Below are 18,685 nucleotides of genomic sequence, written 5' to 3'. Positions count from 1 at the left end.
CCATGATATGACTGCACAGGCTTTCAGCTGGAGCCATAGCAACTCAAGTAGTAACCCTATCTTAGTCTGATTAGAAGTAAATATTAGTCTAGGTATGGTGGGAAATGCCTGTAATCCCAGTACTTTGGGAGGCTGAGACAGAAGGATTGCTTGAGCCCAGGAGTTTGAGACCAGCCTGGACAACATGGAAAAACCCCGTCTCTACAAAAAATACAAAAATTAGCTGAGCGTGGTGGCACACACCAGTAGTCCCAGCATCTTGGGAGGCTGAGGCAGGAGGATCTCTTGAACCCAGGAGGTGGAGGCTGCAGTGAGCAGTGATCATGTCAGAGGCATGTGAACCAGAGCAACTCCATTTAAATAGGAGCTGGGAAAAATGAAGCTGAAACTACTGGGCTGCATTCCCTGATGGTTAAGGCATTCTAAGTCACAGGATGACATAGAAAGTCAGCACAAAATACCAGTCATAAAGACCTTGCTGATAAAACAGGTTGCAGTGAAGGAGCTGGCCAAAACCCACCAAAACCAAAATAGTGACAAGAGTGACCTCCCATCATCCTCACTGCTACACTCCTATCAGCACCATGACAGTTTACAAATGCCGTGGCAACATCAAGAAGTTACCCTATATGGTCTAAAAAGAGGAGGCATGAAAAATCCACCCCTTGTTTAGCATATCATCAAGAAATAACCATAAAAATGGGCAACCAGCAGCCCTCACGGCTGCTCTGTCTATGGAGTAGCCATTCTTTTATTCCTTTACTTTCTTTTTCTTTTTTTTTCAGATGGAGTCTCACTCTGTTGCCCAGGCTGGAGTGCAGTGGTGCAATCTCAGCTTACTGGAAGCTTCGCCTCCTGGGTTCACGCCATTCTCCTGCCTCAGCTTCCAGAGTAGCTGGAATTACAGGCGCCCACCACCACACCTGGCTAATTTTTTTGTATTTTTAGTAGAGATGGGGTTTCACCGTGTTAACCAGGATGGTCTTGATCTCCTGACCTCGTGATCCACCTGTCTCGGCCTCCCAAAGTGCTGGGATTACAGGCGTGAGCCACCGTGCCCCTCCTCCTTTACTTTCTTAATAAACTTGCTTTCACTTCACACTGTGGGCTCACCCTGAATTCTTTCTTGTGCGAGATCCAAGAACCCTCTCTTGGGGTCTGGATTGGGACCCCTTTCCTGTAACTATCATGCCACTGCACTCCAGCCTGGGCAACAGAGCAAGGCCCTGTCTCAAAAAAAAAAAAAAGTAATATGACTTAATACATTCATTTTGGAAGGTAAGTCTCTTAAAATAGGCCTTTCACTGGGAGAAAATGGTAAAAATACTCCCTGGTAATTCAAGAATTGGAGACTCCTGAGATGCTGCTCATATTAGCTGAACACTTACCAATACTTCACTTTTTTCCATATATGCTCAAGGAACAAGTGCTATTTAAAGTGTTTCACTCTGCTGTGCTAGGTGCAAGACTATAAAGGGTGTGAGGATCAACACTTTTATGAAAATCAATGTCATTCTGAATATAGTTTGAGATGCTAGTGCAAAGGAAGCTCTTGGTATACGGAAAAAGTATTCAACAATAAATTAGGCATAGTTGCTTCCATTTGCTGCCTCATGTACTTTTTTTTTTCATGGCTAAAGTGATGAAATGTCTATGATATTTTAGATTGGCAGTTGAAACTAGCGGTCCTCAGCGTGCTTTCTATGACACCTACAAGGTTTGAAGACTTTGATTTCATATTAAAAATCTGGGTTTCAGGCTGGGTTTGGTGTTGCACGCCTGCAATCCCAGCACATTGGGAGGCTAAGGCGGGTGGATCACCAGAGGTGATGAGTTCGAGACCAGCCTGGCCAACATGATGAAACTGTCTCTACTAAAAGTACAAAAATTAGCCAGGCGTGGTGGCATGTGCCTGTAATCCCAGCTACTCGAAAGGCTGAGGCAGGAGAATTGCTTGAACCGGGGAGGTGGAGGTTGCAGTGAGCCAAGATCGTGCCACTGCACTCAAGCCTGGGCAAGAGAGCAAGACTCCATCTCAAAAAATGAATACACAAATAAATAAAATCTGGGTTTCAGGCCAGGTGTGGTGGTGCACTTCTGCAATCCCAGCACTTTGGGAGGCTGAGATGGGCAGACAGCTTGAGCTCAGAAATTCCAGACTAGCCTGGGCAACATGGCAAAACCCCATGTCTACAAATAATACAAAAAAATTAGCTGGGTGTGGTGGAGTGTGCCTGTAATCCCAGCTACTTGGGAGGCTGAAGTGAGAGGATTGCTTGAGCCTGGAAGGTTGAGGGTACAGTGAGCTGAGATCACACTCCTACACTCCAACCTGGGCAACAGAGCCAGACGTTGTTTCAAAAAAAAAAAAAAAAAAAAAAATTCTGGGTTTCTGGCATCTCAAAAAAAAAAAAAAAAAAAAAAAAAAAGGAAAGGTCTGGGCACACGGCTGCTACAGTCCTCTATTAAGCAATGTGCCGCAGCAGGGGTCCCTGACCCCTGGGCCATGGACCTGTACTGGTCTGTGGCATGTTAGGAACTGGGCCACAGAGCAGGAGGTGAATAGTGGGTAACAATTGAAGCTTCGTCTGTATTTCTGGCCGCTCCCCATTGCTTGCATTGCTGCCTGAGCTCTGCCTCCTGTCAGATCAGCAGCATCATTAGATTCTTACAGGAGCATGAACCCTGTTGTGAATTGCACACATAAGGGATCCAGGTTGCATATTCCTTATGAGAATCTAATCCCTGATGATTTGAGGTGGAACAGTTTCATCCCAAGACCATTACCGTCCTGAGCCCCATCCCTTGCCATCTGTGGAAAAATTGTCTTCCACAAAGCCAGTCCCTGGTGCCAAAAATGTTGGGGACTGCTGTGCTTTAGAATGTGCCATGAATCTGCAGCCTCTATTATATAGTTCCCTATAGACTTTGCTTCCTACCGTCTTACATTCTGCTCTATAGGCATTTGAGTTTGCAACCCTTCTTTTTGTTAGTATGCTATGCTGGTGACATTGACCAAATGACCACACATTAATTATAAGCTTAGTTGGTGAAGACCTCAATGGAATAACGTGACATAAGTACTGTGACAATACTTCTTGCATGTATCTGCAGGTGGAATTGTAAACCTGGTGATCTGAGATGGTCTAATTCGATCTTCCTATGTATCTCCTTATATTAATAGTGGTAACATTTGAGGTGGTGATTCAGAGTTTCAATGCCTCTTCTCATGGCAAAAACAAATGTTTTCCTTCTGAATCAGCATTAACCTAGATGTTACTGTGGATCAAAATTAGACTGTACATTTTCAACCACAGAAATATTGGGCAGTAAAAATTTTTCTTAATATTGATTGCCTACGTAGGTTGTGTAATTAGCATATGTTTATAGTTCTGTGATTTATGCGTGGCTGCTACAGAGCCGGAGGGGGTAAAGCAACAGTGTTTTCTCAGTTGTGTGAGCAGCATTACATTTTAATGAACAGGTAATATTAAACTGGGCTGATGAGAGTTGCAAAAGACTACTTTAAAGTTCATATGGAACCAAAAAAGAGCCCGCATTGCCAAGACAATCCTAAGCCAAAAGAACAAAGCTGGAGGCATCATGCTACCTGACTTCAAACTATACTACAAGGCTACAGTAACCAAAACAGCATGGTACTGCTACCAAAACAGAGATATAGACCAATGGAACAGAACAGAGCCCTCAGAAATAATACCATACATCTACAACTATCTGATCTTTGACAAACCTGACAAAAATAAGAAATGGGGAAAGGATTCCCTATTTAATAAATGGTGCTGGGAAAACTGGCTAGCCATATGTAGAAAGCTGAAACTGGATCCCTTCCTTACATCTTATACAAAAATTAATTCAAGATGGATTAAAGACTTAAATGTTAGACCTAAAACCATAAAAACCCTAGAAGAAAACCTAGGCAATACCATTCAGGACATAGGCATGGGCAAGGACTTCATGTCTAGAACACCAAAAGCAATGGCAATAAAAGCCAAAACTGACAAATGGGATCTAATTAAACTAAAGAACTTCTGCACAGCAAAAGAAACTACCATCAGAGTGAACAGGCAACCTACAGAATGGGAGAAAACTTTCACAATCTCCCCATGTGACAAAGGGCTAATATCCAGAATCTACAAAGAACTTAAACAAATTTACAAGAAAAAATCAAACAACCCCATCAAAAAGTGGGCAAAGTATATGAACAGACACTTCTCAAAAGAAGACATTTATGCAGCCAACAGACACATGAAAAAAATTCTCATCATCACTGGCCATCAGAGAAATGCAAATCAAAACCACAATGAGATACCATCTCACACCAGTTAGAATGGCAATCATTAAAAAGTCAGGAAACAACAGGTGCTGGAGAGCATGTGGAGAAATAGGAACACTTTTACACTGTTTGGTGGGATTGTAAACTAGTTCAACCATTGTAGAAGACAATGTGGTGATTCCTCAAGGATCTAGAACTAGAAATACCATTTGATCCAGCCATCCTATTACTGGGTATATGCCCCAAGGATTATAAATCATGCCGCTATAAAGACACATGCACACATATGTTTATTGTGGCACTATTCGCAATAGCAAAGACTTGGAACCAACCCAAATATCCATCAATGATAGATTGACAAATATACACCATGGAATACTATGCAGCCATAAAAACGGATGAGTTCATGTCCTTTGTAGGAACATGGAGGAAGCTGGAAACCATCATTCTGAGCAAACTATTGCAGGGACAGAAAACCAAACACTGTATGTTCTCACTCATACGTGGGAATTGAACAATGAGAACACTTGGACACAGGGTGAGGAACATCACACCCTGGGGCCTGTCATGGGTGGGGGGAGGTGGGAAGGATAGCATTAGGAGATATACCTAATGTAAATGACGAGTTAATGGGTGCAGCACACCAACATGGCACATGTATACATATGTAACAAACCTGCACGTTGTGCACACGTACCCTAGAACTTAAAGTATAATAAAAATAAATAAATAAATGAACTGGGCTGATGAATCATATTACAGTAATTCAATATTTCACTTGTAAGGTCCCTGAGGTTTACAGAAGGAAATCTTTTCTAATAATAAGAAGAGTGAGGCATGTGCTTTGGTCTTTATTTCCTAGTGATACGATCCTGGGTAAGGAGCTCAACTTTTCTCTGCCAAAATTAAATGAGGATTAAATGAGATCATATATGTGAAGGTGTGAAGGACAGTGCCTGGCACATAGTAGGATCAATCAATGTTAGTATCTCTAAAATAGAGATTGAATCTGAAGATCCACAAAGTGGTAGAACCGATCTTAAGATTCCCAAATGATAGAATTGTTGTTTATTTGCCTAAGTAGTATGATATTACTTATTGTATGCCCAGGGGATCCTTTTTTTAAAAATAATGTTTATTTATTTATTTTGAGACAGAGTCTCACTCTGTCCCCCAAGCTGAATGCAGTGGCACCATTTTGGCTCACTGCAACCTCTACCTCCCCGGTTCAAGCAATTCTCCTGCCTCAGCCTGCTGAGTAGCTGGGATTACAGGTGTGCACCACCATGCCTGGCTAATTTTTGTATGTTTAGTAGAGACGGGGTTTTGCCATGTTGGCCAGGCTGGTCTTAAACTCCTGACCTCAGGTGATCCAGCTGCCTCAGCCTGCCACAGTGCTGGGATTACAGGTGTGAGCCACCGCGCCCGGCCCTAATGTTTTTTTTGTAGAGATGAGGTCTTACTATGTGGCCCAGGCTGGTCTTGAATTCCTGGACCCAAGTGATCCTCCCACCTTGACCTCCTGAAGTGTTGGGATTACAGGCATGAGCTACCGCGCCCAGTTCCCTGCTTAAATAGTTTTAAGGGGGAGAAGAAAGAAAAAGACTGATTTTCTTCCCTTCCACTACCAAGACAGGCAAAACACACCAGAATACTTTTTTCTTTTCTTCTTTTCTCTTCTTTTCTTTTTTTGAGGCAGAGTATCCCTCTGTCATCCAGGGTGGAGTGCAGTGGGGCGATCTTGGCTCACTGCAAGCTCCACCTCCCGGGTTCACGCCATTCTCCTGCCTCAGCCTCCCGAATGGCTGGGACTACAGGTGCCCGCCACCACGCCCGGCTAATTTTTTGTATTTTTAGTAGAGACGGGATTTCACCGTGTTAGCCAGGATGGTCTGGATCTCCTGACCTCATGATCTGCCCGCCTTGGCCTCCCAAAGTGCTGGTATTACAGGTGTGAGCCACCGTGCCCGGCCGTCCCTTAATTTTTTAAGATAAATTCACATACCACAAAACTTACCATTTTATTTTCTCTCTCTTCCTTTTTTTTTTTTTTTTTGGCAGGCTGGAGTGCAGTGGCCCTATCGTGGCTCACTGCAACCTTGAATTCCTGAGCTCAAGAGATCCTCCCACCTCAGCCTCCCGAGTAGCAGTAGCTGAGACTATCAGTGCACACCACCAAGCCTGAGTGATTACAATACTTTTTTCTATTTCTTTTCTGTTTTTTCGTAGAGATGGGGTCTTCCTATTTTGTCCAGGCTGGTCTGGAACTCCTGCCCTCAAAGGATCCTCCTGTCTAATTCTCCCAAAGTGCTGGGATTACAGGCATGTGCCACTGTACAAGCCAAATGCACCCCATTTTTTTGTGTACAATTCAATGGTTTTTAATATATTCACAAAGTCATGGAACCATCACACCTATCTAATTTCAAAATGTTTTCATCACTCCAAAAAATAACCCCATATGGGAGGCCGAGGTGGGCAGATCACTCGAAACCAGACTGGCCAACATATTGAAACCCCGTCTCCACTAAAAATACAAAAATTGGTAGGGCATGGTGGCGCACACGTGTAGTCCCAGCTGCTCGGGAGGCTGAGGCAGGAGAAACCCTTGAACCCGGGAGGCGGAGGTTGCAGTGAGTCCAGATCGCGCTATTGCCCTCCAGCCTGGGCGACAGAGACTCCGTCTCAAAAATATCTAATTAATTAATAAAAATAAAATAAAGTCATAAGCAATAAATTTAACAGTCGAAATCTAGTGAATGATGATGATGCCATTGTTGCTGCTTCAAAGTGCTTGAAAATGGTTTACTATGCAAATGCAGTGGGAGGGGAAGTGGACACAAATCACAATAAAGATGAGGAGGAGCCCATCCCTGAGTCCAGTGAGCTGACACTTCAGGAGCTTTTGGGAGAAGAAAGAAGAAACAAGAAAGGTCCTCGAGTGGACCCCCTGGAAACTGAACTTGGTGTTAAAACCCTGGATTGTCAAAAACCACTTGTCCCTTTTGAAGAGTTTATTAATTAACCACTGAATGAGGTTCTATAAATGAATAAAGATTATACTTTTTTCAAAGTAGAAACAGAGAACAAGTTGTTTTATGACATGTCCCTTTATATTGAATGCTGTCACAAAGAATTTGGGATTATATTATGACAATAGAATTCACACGTACAGTGAACGAAGACTCACTATTCTCTACAGCTTAGTTCAAGGACAGCAGTTGAATCCATATTTGAGACTCAAAGTTAGACGTGACCATATCACAGATGATGCACTTGTCTGGCTAGAGTTGATCGCGATAGAAAATCCTGCAGACTGGAAGAAGCAGTTGTATGTGGAATTTGAATGAGAACAAGGAGTTGATGAGGGAGGTGTTTCCAAAGAATTTTTTCAGCTGATTGTGGAGGAAATCTTCAATCCAGATACTGGTATGTTCACATATGATGAATCTACAAAATTGTTTTGGTTTAATCCATCTTCTCTTGAAACTGAGGGTCAGTTTACTCTGATTGGCATAGTGCTGGGTCTGGCTATTTACAATAACTGTATACTGGATGCACATTTTCCCATGGTTGTCTACAAGAAGCTAATAGGGAAAGAAGGAACTTTTCATGACTTGGGAGACTCTCACCCAGTTCTATATCAGAGTTTTCAAGATTTATTGGATTATGAAGGGAATGTGGAAGATGACATGATGAGCACTTTCCAGATATCACAGACAGTTTTGGTAATCCAATGACGTATGACCAAAGGAAAATGGTGATAAAATTCCAATGACAAATGAAAACAGGAAGGAATTTGTTAATCTTTATTCTGACTACATTCTCAATAAATCAGTAGAAAAACAGTTCAAGGCTTTTCGGAGAGGTTTTCATATGGTGACCAGTGAATCTCCCTTAAAGTACTTACTCAGAACAGAAGAAATTGAATTGTTTATATGTGGAAACCGGAATCTACATTTCCAAGCACTAGAAGAAACTACAGAATATGACGGTGTCTATACCAGGGACTCTGATCTGATTAGGAAGTTCTGGGAAATTGTTAATTCGTTTACAGACAAACATAAAAGACTCTTCTTGCAGTTTAAAATGGGCACAGACAGAGAACCTGTAGGAGAACTAGGAAAATTAAAGATGATTATACCCGAAAATGGCCCAGACAAGAAAGGTTACCTACATCTCACACTTGCTTTAATGTGCTTTTACTTCCGGAATATTCAAGGAAGGAAAAACTTAAAGAGAGATTGTTGAAGGCCATCACATATGCCAAAGGATTTGGCATGCTGTGAAACAAAACAAAATGAAACAAAAAAAGGAAGAAAAAAATTTAAAACCTTTAAAAAATATAACAACGGGGATAAATTTTTGGTGGAGATAGTGTCCCAGTACAAAAAGGCTGTAAGACAGAGAACCACAGTAGTCACCTGTGTCTGTGCCTCGCTTCTTTATTGGGGACATGAGGGTTGGAACAGCACATTTCAGCTACATATATGAACAAATCCTTTATTATTATTATAATTTTTTTGTGTGAAAGCGTTACAAATTTTTTCACTTGTATGTACAGAGAGGTTTTTCTGAATATTTATTTTAAGGGTAAAATCACTTTTGCTTGAGTTTATTACTGCTTGAGGTTGAGCCTTTTGAGTATTTAAAAAATATATGCCAAGAGAACTACTCTCCCAAGGAAAATATTGCCACAATTTGTAGACAATGTAACCTTCAAGCATGTGCTACTTTTTTGTCCCTGTATCTAAATCAAATCAGGAACTGTGTATATATTTTTTAAAGATTTGCTTTTGAAACTTGAAAAACAGTGTGATGCAATTACTGCTGTTCTAGCCCCCAAAGAGTTTTCTGTGCAAAACCTCGAGAATCAATAAAGATGGAAGGGAGAAATTGGAATGTTTTAACTGCAGCCCTCAGAACTTTAGTAACAGCATAACAAATTAAAAATAACTCATGCCACAGTATGTCGTCTTCGTGCGTCTTGCAATGAACTGTTTCAGTGGCCGGTCCTCTTTCTTAGTATATGAAAGGACAAGGATTTTTGTTCTTGTTGTTATTTTAAGTTTACTGGGGAAAGTGCATTTGGCAAAATGAAATGGTAGTCAAGCCTATTGCAACAAAGTTAGGAAGTTTGTTGTTTATTATAAACAGAAAGTATGTGAAAGTACACTTCAGATAGAGTTTTTCTTAATTACTTATTGCCTAGATTTTCAATAGACAATCCAAAGTCTCCCCTTCGTGTTGCCATCATCTTGTTAAATCAGCCATTTTAGAGAGGTACATGATGAGTGTTGCAACATAATGACAAAGATGGCTACTGTGCCTTGTGTTAATGAATCATACAGTAATCTAACCTGGAAATGAATGAAACTATTACTCCTGAGAATTACATTGTATAGCCCCACAGGTAAAATTTAATTCAAAACATGTTAAACATTATTTTCATGTACTACGGACAAGTACAAATAGGTTTACATTACTGGATTTTCAGAAGTAAGTAGTTTCCCTTTTCCTAGTCTTCTGTGCATGTGATGATAATTTCTTTTACTGCATTATGAAATAAAAGAATTATGTATTTTAACTAAAACAAAAAAATAAAAACAACAACAACAAAACAGAGAGAAAATAATCAACTAGAGAAAAATGGTACAGGTCCCAGGGGACATGAGACTGGAAATGTCAGTCATCTCAAAAAATCATCAACTAGAGAGGAAGAAAAGGTACCAGAAGACACTTGAGGGGAGGTGTCTGTGATGCCAGAAAATCATCAGCTTGAGAAAATGGTAGGAGTCCCAAGGGAAAGTCAACTGCAGGTGTCTGCGGTCTCAGAAAATCATCCGCTGGAGACGGTGGTTGAGGTGCCAGAAGACACTCGAGGGGACATGTCTGTGGTCTCAGAAAATCATCAACTGGAGAACGTGGAAGAGGAACCAAAAGACACTTGAGAAGTGTCTTGAGTCTGAGAAAATCATCAGCTGGAGAAAATGGTACCGGTCCTAGGCGACACTTGATAGGAGGTGTCTGTGGTCCCAGAAAATCATCACCTGGAGAAGGTGGAAAAGGTATGAGAAGATGCTCAGGAGGTGTCTGCAATCTCAGAAAATCATCAGCTGGAGAAAATGATCGTGGTCCCAGGGGACAGTTGATGGGCGGTGTCTATGCTCTCAGAAAATCATCAACTGGAGAAGGTGGAAGAGGTAGCAGAAGACACTCGGGAGGTGTCTTGAGGTTGAGAGAATCATCAACTGGAGAAGGTGGAAGAGGTATGAAAAGACACTCGGTGGGGGTGTCTTCAGTCTCGGAAAATCATCAGCTTGAGAAAACGGACCAGGTCCCAGGCGACAGTGGATGGGATGTGTCTGTGGTCTGAAAATATCATCAACTGGAGAAGGTGGAATAGGTACCAGAAGACACTCGAGAGGTATCTTGAGGCTCAGAGAATCATCAACTGGAGAAGGTGGAAGAGGTATGAAAAGACACTCAGGGGGTGTCTTCAGTCTCGGAAAATCATCAGCTTGAGAAAATGGACCAGGTCCCAGGCGAGAGTTGACAGGACGTGTTTGTGGTCTGAGAATATCATGAACTGGAGAAGGTGGAAGAGGTAGCAGAAGACACTCGGGAGGTGTCTTGAGGCTCAGAGAATCATCAACTGGAGAAGGTGGAAGAGGTAGGAAAAAACAGTCGGGAGGTATCTTGTTTCAACTAAAATCATCAGCTCGAGGAAATGGTACAGGTCCCAGGCGACAGTGGACGGGAGGAGTCTGGTGTCAGTAAATCATCAACTGCAGAAGGTGGAAGAGGTACCAGAGGACACTCAGGAGGTATCCTGAGGCTCACAGAATCGACTGGAGAAGGTGGAAGAGGTATGGAAAACACTCGGGAGGTGTCTCGAGTCTCGGAAAATGATCAGATTGAGAAAATGGTCCAGGTCCCAGGTGAGAGTGGACAAGAGGTATCGGTGCTGTCAGAAAATCAACTGGAGAAGGTGGAAGAGGTACCAGAAGACACTCGAGGGGTATCTTGAGGCTCAGAGAATCATCAACTGGAGGAGGTGGAAGAGGTACGAAACGACAGTTGGGAGGAGTCTTGAGTCTCCGAGTATCATGAGCTTTAGAAAATGGTCCAGGTCGCAGGCGAGAGTGGATGGCAGCTGTCTGTGGTCTCACAAAGTCATCAACTGGAGAAGGTGAAAGAGGTGCCAGAAGACACTCAGGCGCTGTCTGGAGGCTCAGAGAATCATCTACTGGAGAAGATGTAAGAGGTACGAAAAAACAGTCGGGAGGTGTCTTGAGTCTCCTAAAATCATCAGCTCGAGGAAACGGTAGAGGTCCCAGGTGACACTCGACTGGAGGTCTCTGTGGTGTCAGAAAATCATCAACTGGAGAAGGTGGAAGGGGTGCGAAAAAACAGTTAGGAGGTTTCTTGAGTCTCCTGATATCATCAGCTCGATGAAATGGTACAGGTCTCAGGTGACACTGGACGGGAGGTGTTTGTGGTCTCAGAAAATCATCAACTGGAGAAGGTGGAAGGGGTACCAGAAGACACTTGGGAGGTGTCTTGAGGCTCAGCGAATCATCAACTGGAGAAGGGGAAATTAGTATGAAAAGACCCTTGGGAGGTGTCTTGAGTCTCGGAAAATCATCAGCTCGAGGAAGTGGTTCAAGTCCCAGGGCACACTCGTCTTGAGGTGTCTCTCTTCTCAGAAAATCATCAGTTGTAGAATGTGGTTGAGGTCCTAGTGGACACTGTAGTCGAGAAAGAGTCAGCAGTCTCAGACACCCTTTAACTGATGGATGTGGTTGACCTCTCAGATCACACTGAGGTGGAGGAGTTGGCTTGTGGCCCATCCTTTTTCTTAAAGTTTCAGCCGTGAGGAAGGGCCAGTAGGGCAACCCTGAGGAATGATGGTGCTCCACTGCCGCCATCCTGACCTGTAGGGCCGAAGGAGGAAATGTTTTCACACATATTCATTTGACGGACAAAATTACCGCCACCAACACAGGCTGCACCTTCTGTTGCTGGTGATAGATTTTTGCACCTTTCTATCCTCCAGGTTTCAAAATAGCAGTATCAGTGTCATAATATCACCCTTCCACTGAGTACTGCCCACAGCTGGGGAGTAAAGAAAAGTCATTGGGACACACTGTTGTCTCCACATGCCACTGTGTCTGTTTGCAAATGTAGGCAGGCTGGGGTCCTGCCCCAGGGAAGACAGAGTCACAACAGAGTAATAAAGAAGCATGTTTGAGACACAGGAGTGTCTATGTCTATCCTCTTTCCTCCCTCACAGCCATCACCAGAGCATGTTTCTTGCACCAGGTCAACAGAGAGTAAGAGAGGCATGAAAAGCCCATTGTCCACACATGTTACATCTTCTTTTTGGAGAATGTTTTCCAGGCCTTTTATGTTCTGTCTCTGATTCTCAGAACTCTGCAAGGTCAGTGTGACCACCCTGCTCCAAATCGAAGAAAACAGAGGTTTCCACAGGAAGGAGAAATTGTGCCCAGGGTCACACAGCTTGCAAGAGGCAGAGTGGAAGTTGATTCCAGCTCTGCCTGCGGGACCCTCTCATTTCCCCTCTGTTTCCCTTCTGGACAAAGGATCTTCTTCACTCTGGAGGTGCCACCCATGACAACAAAGAGCTCTGGAAAGATGTGGATTCCTGAAGAGTTTCAGGGGAACTGGGAGAGGGATTTCTGACAGAACAATCTTATCTCAAGAAGTCAGTTAGACATGGCTGTAATATTTCTTTTCACTCCCAGGTAATACCAAATTGTAAGTGCACTAGGACATAAAGAATACTTTTGTCCATTGAAAAATGAGGTGGGAATTCTAAAGAAAGCAAGTTTTAAAACTGTGTTTCACTTCAAGTGTACAAGTCCCATCATGTGTAATCATAGGACCCAACAGCTTTTGAAGGTACAGAGGCCACACAAGAACCAGCTTAGCTGAGCATCATTTAAGGCCTTCATTTGGAATTGTCCCTCTGGGTAATAAGTTACATTCACTCTTCACTAATTTACAGTCAGGGCCTATTTGCTATTACAAATATGGAACCTCTGACACTTAGAACATTAGATCAGGGGCTCCACTGGGTGGGTATGAAGGTGTTTTTGCACAACACGGTTACCAACAGGGATGGGACTGTGATGAACTATGGAATTGGCCTTGTCAAAGAGCATTCAAAATTGCACAAAGCACAAATTAATGTTAGATTAATGTGTTTTCACTATTTTCATTTCTGGGAATACAGCAGATATTTCAAATGTTAATCACCTACATTATAGCAGAATGCAAACAAAATCACAGCAAAAGAAAATCCCACATATTTCGGAAATGAGACCCCACAACATCTTGGGTAAGGTGGATCAGTCAGAGTTCACCGCGCCATGAGACCTACAGTACTGGAGGTCAGTGGTGCCTCCTCGTGTTATTTCTGGAAACAGAACAGTAAAAGCCCTTCAGCCCTCGGTCCCTGAGCTTTTATGGATTCTGGAGGTGCCACCAACGATGATCAGCTGGGAATGGAGAAGGCTGAAAGCTCATGGAGAAGATTTTGCTTCTCAAGAAGTCGAGACAGAAAAGGCACCACAGAACCCACAGAGCAGAGGCCAGGCCAGGAGAGGGTGTTGTCGGAAAAGACCAAAGCGTCCTGATATAGGAAGAGTGAAAACGTCCCCAGCATTTACCTTTGTCTTCTCTGTGTTTTCAGCTGGGACGCCGCTGCTGTTCCTCATGGGAACCCAATGAGGTCCTGAATCTGCTAAGGGCCAGAGAAGGGAATGGGGCTAAATCTGGCTTGCATGTTCTGTGCAGAATAAGAAACCCTCCACACCCTCCGCTGCCATCTCACTCTCTGCCACACAGGTCCCTTACCAGAGGCACAGGGTTTATTGACCACATGCCTCAGAGGACTCTGGAGCCCTCTGGACCCTCATCCTTGAGGAAGATACCACAGAGCCCTGGTCCAGGGGTATTCTTAACTCTCAACAGGCTGTGAACAGGTCGGGCTCTAACCAGCTGGAAATGAGCTCTAAATCAGTACATATCAGAGGAAATCACTCATCATGTGAGCACAGACTCAAAATTAAAATAGGAACAGCCATGGTTGGAAGAATATCAATAAACCCTGGACAGGAACAGCACTGCTCCTCTTCTTCAAGCCATAGGGACATTTAAAATTCTGTGGATTCATAGTTAATCTAACTTTCATACCTCGCCAGGTATTATCAATACTTATGAACAGAAATGGACATAAAGAGATGAACAGTCATGAGAAAAGGTAAGAGCTACAGAAATTAACTGGAAAGTTTTAGGGTTACACTTCAAATGTTAGAGGAGTAGGATTACATAGAAATTTAACTTACTAATGGAGTTATATAGTTGACAATAAACAACTTAAACAAAAAGAATGAAGGAAGTTCCAAAAAGTGAAAATAAATGCTTCTTTTCTTAAAGCAGACCTCAAGCTACAATATTGATCCATGAAGACACGGCCAGAAAATCTCTGCTCTCATCAGCACATGTGGCTCCCATTCTAAAGTGCTATTGTTGTTTTCTCAAGTGAAAGAAAAATAAATCCTTCACACTGAGTGAAGGTGGAAAGGGGAGCTGGCCCATCTGCCTTCTAGGCTCAACTCCTCAGTTAAAAGTAACCAAGACATCAGGGTGGGGCAACGTCCACAGTCAGTGGAGCGGCCTGAGCTCCACCATTCACAGGGGACTAGCCAAGAGCCATTCAGCTCGGGCACCTGAGAAAAATAGGGTCCTGCCACCCAGCGAGACAACTATTCTCTTTATAAGTGCTTGGAATTGTTTCCAGGAAACATAACAATCACCCCACCCGAGCCCTCATCCCCAAAAGGAGAAGCAAGGTGTGTGGATTGTGCAGCACCAATTAAGCGGCTGCCTTCACAGCGAGCTCCTACCCCTCCAGAAAGGGTTCTCTAGGCCCGGTTGTCCCTGGACTGGCTCCTGACTCATGCGTCTCTCTGGCACTCTCTGCTTTTGCCTCATTTCACACCTAGAAGACATAGAAAGAATTGACTTGAAGAATTAAAACACCAAGTTCTTTACTAGATGCTCAAAGCTTTATCTCAAAACAAAAACATCCTTTAAAATGTCCATCACAATGACCTACCTGTGCTGCTTGTAGGCAGCCTTCTTCTCTGCCATCCCCCTTTGCAAGGCTTGAGCACAGAGCTGTGGGGAGAAAAATACATCCATGTCCTGACCTGGCAGACTATATCCAAAAGCAAGGAAAACAAACAAACTTACTGAGTTGGCAAGAGGTTTTCTTGCAGAAGGGGCGATCTGAAAAAGCCAACACATGAGAAATTGAATGTTGAGAGAGTCTAAGGGCCGTGGCATCATCTGCATCAGCACTGAACTATCCTGCAACTGCGGGGAGGAAGCTCCTTACTTTGCATCTGTAGTAGTCCTCTGCCCGCCGCCGCAACTCTTGCGTGCGTTGAAACAGTTTCCTACGGATTACAATCACTTTCATCAGATAAAGCACCACTTTCAGGATGATTTTAAATAATCTGCCATGTTTCTGTTATCCTCACAACTGTACCCTTACACAATCTATCTATACCTAGAAAACGTATTTCAGATGGCTATAAGAGTACAGTCTGAGCCGGTCGCGGTGGCTGATGCCTGTAATCCCAGCACTCTGGGAGGCCGAGGCAGGTGGATCACGAGGTCAGGAGATTGAGAACATCGTGGCTAATACGGTGAAACCCCATCTCTACTAAAAATACAAAAAATTAGCCAGACGTGGTGGCAGGCACCTGTAATCCCAGCTACTCGGGAGGCTGAGGCAGGGGAATCACTTGAACCTGGGAGGCAGAGGTTACAGTGAGCCAAGATCATGTCATTGCACTCCAGGCTGGGTGACAGAGCGAGACTCCGCCTCAGAAAAAATAACAAAAACAAAAAAACAGTACAGTCTGATCCAAACTGTTGCTGTATTGATTCCTCCTCTTTTGCTTACTGCCTGCTGACTTCTGAGTTGACAATTTCCTTCCCCGTTCTCAGTATATCCCTAATTCATCCTTCATTGAGCATCTTTTATCATAAAGCTCTATTCTCTTTGTATTAATATCCTTGCCATGTTTCACAGGGCAGAAACAGCTGGGCTTATAAACAGGCATAGTCCTTTTGAAGGATGTGGTTGATCCTACAACAACACACTTTCCTAAGGGTGACAACAACTCACTCCACCCACACAATCTAGCTGGCAATGGGGTCAGGAGACGTTTTGCTACTTCACATCTTTTGGTCACTGGTAAATCTTAAGGTACTTTGTTTTCTGTTTTGTCAACTCTCTCTCTCTCTCTCTGGATATGTCTTCTGACCATTTGTTTCTATTTCTGCATTTACTGGGTCTAAACATTGTACAAAGGTTAAAAACAACATTCCAATGGGGGTTTCCCAAGAGGGTGGGGTTGTTTCTGAACTCACAGGTAGGTGTGTATTTCTTTCATATCCAATTTCCCATTCTCCTCTGCCTCTGATAGCTGCCTCTTGTTTTCTGCTTGCTCACATTCTTTCATGTTTTGTTTCCTGAGATTAGAAGGGAGGGAAATGCACACACATGATCCACCAGCCCATGTGGGATTCCCTCTGCCCTTCTGGCATCTGAAGGCTGTGATTCAAAGATCCCCCCTGCAACCTTCCCATAAATGAACCAACTGATTCTCACAACCAAAGGGAGAATTGACACCTCCCATTGAGGGACAAAGAAATATCACACTCTGGCCTGCTGGCAAGTCACCTGTCATTTCCAGCTCATCTTCATAGTTCTATAGTTAGTCCTATTCTTTAGTAAATAAAGACTATTAAAAGCTTCTATGAAGTGCACTATGTGTGTCTCTGGGGTCAGTCTTGTGCTTGACACAGCGAAAGCTCATTTTAGTTCAGTGTGAAAAACCAGACCTCACCAACTCATCACAACTAACTCCATCGGAAGCAGAGGAATGCTCCTCATCTGACTCCTCCTGTGGGAGACCTGATTCTCAGTCAGAGGCTGATGCCGGAACTGAGACCATCAGCCATAGAGAGATCCTTCCAGAATATGGTGTCATTAACCCTGCAGTTCACTACTGCACTTTGCCATGATTCAGGACTGGAACTCTTGTCATCGACTTTAATGATCCTGGTTGAGAGAAAAGGCAATCTCAATGCTGGGCACATCTATTGAATTAGAAATGATCGGAATGGCTCCTAAGTCAGGGTGTTATGTCCTGAAAATAGATGACAACTGCAAACCATCCACCCTGGTGTTGACTGACTTTAACAAGGTTCAGTTCACAGAGAGTGAGGGCAGAAAAAGGAAATGGCCTAAAAAGGTAAGTTTGCTGTGTTGCCCTCACACCACTTATTCATGGTCCTGATCCTAAGGACCTCACCTGATACTTGGTTTTATAGGAAGGATGTGTAAAATTCCCAGAATGCTAGGAAACAGGGACAAAAACACTTCAAATAGAAAGTTAATGAACTTGTTTCTGACCACAGGGCATCCTTCAGCACATGCTGTCTGGAGTGGTCTCAAACAAGGAGTGTGTGGTGAAGTTCTGAGAATGCAATGGGAGCAGGGTCCTCTCCCCACGCTAAATGAGCTCACAGATTAATGCAAATGAGAAGCCAGTGAGGACCTCACTACTCCTGCTGTGCACTTGGGAACTACAAACACAAAACCTGACTCTGGAGGGAAGCTAAGGAAGCATTCTAATCTTGAGTTGACATAAGTGCATCTGAAGCTTCCGATCTCCGATGAGAACAATGGGGGACACCAAACAGAATATAAAACCTATGATTGAATACATCAAATTGCTAACATGGCAGTAAACAGACATGAGGTCAAGATGGAGAAGAAGGAAACCCAGGACGAAAGTCAACCTTGCATTTGGAACCCATTTCCCTGAGTTTCATTGCTGAATTCCAGAAGGGACTACTGAGATGCGAAGCAGAGCAGCTTTTGCACACATGCATGCGATTAGATGAAAAACAAGTGGATTGAGGGTCTGCCAATGAAAGCGACCCGTACTGAAGTCCACTGGCTCTGGTTGAGACCCAGAAGAGTCACACATCAGAACAGAGGTGGATAGGAAATACCCTGGCCTTTGTAGGGACTGAGCCTGCACTGACGACCTCAATTGCAGCCTGTATGGAGGACCCCTCACTATCCCCCAGAAGTAGACTCCCATCTCTTCTGCAGCAAGTTAACATGCTACTAGGCCTCAATTCATTGCTAAATATTTTTTAACAAGTATCTCACATTTAACAAAAAAAGATCAGTCATATGGCAGCAAAATACAATGTAATATGACCAAAACGTGAAAGACTGTGAAAATGAATCTGGAGGTGACCCAAGCATTGAAT

The 18,685-nt window shown here is 43.4% G+C and overlaps 1 protein-coding gene and 2 pseudogenes across 33 annotated transcripts in view; 2 read left to right on the top strand and 1 right to left on the bottom strand.

Moving 5' to 3' along the window:
- Nucleotides 1–7,019: 7,019 nt before the first annotated feature.
- On the top strand, nt 7,020–8,034 carry LOC134737543 (ubiquitin-protein ligase E3A-like; annotated as a pseudogene).
- Nucleotides 8,035–8,068: 34 nt separating this feature from the next.
- LOC129016296 (ubiquitin-protein ligase E3A-like) lies at nt 8,069–8,583 on the top strand (annotated as a pseudogene).
- Nucleotides 8,584–9,422: 839 nt separating this feature from the next.
- Nucleotides 9,423–18,685, bottom strand: part of LOC129016289 (nuclear pore complex-interacting protein family member A7-like) — a 98,719-nt gene continuing 89,456 nt past the window's right edge. For 10 of the 33 annotated variants that reach the window (XM_063654035.1, XM_063654030.1, XM_063654027.1 and 7 more), the window contains 6 exons: nt 16,766–16,867; nt 15,723–15,783; nt 15,441–15,613; nt 15,229–15,323; nt 13,990–14,063; nt 9,423–12,231 (listed from right to left, as the gene is read on the bottom strand). In XM_063654035.1, the coding sequence (XP_063510105.1) occupies nt 11,134–12,231; nt 13,990–14,063; nt 15,229–15,323; nt 15,441–15,613; nt 15,723–15,783; nt 16,766–16,867 (1,603 nt within the window). In that variant the 3' untranslated portion in view covers nt 9,423–11,133. Of the gene's footprint in view, nt 13,285–13,989; nt 14,064–15,228; nt 15,324–15,440; nt 15,614–15,722; nt 15,784–16,765; nt 16,868–18,685 lie in introns of all 33 variants that reach the window. The other 23 variants (XM_063654032.1, XM_054455580.2, XM_054455581.2 and 20 more) reach the window with 11 other exon arrangements.

The sequence above is a fragment of the Pongo pygmaeus genome, chromosome 18 (genome assembly GCF_028885625.2).
Source record: "Pongo pygmaeus isolate AG05252 chromosome 18, NHGRI_mPonPyg2-v2.0_pri, whole genome shotgun sequence".
NCBI lineage: Eukaryota > Metazoa > Chordata > Mammalia > Primates > Hominidae > Pongo > Pongo pygmaeus.
Note: the sequence above shows the minus strand (reverse complement) of the source record. Positions and strands in the feature narration are given on the sequence as shown.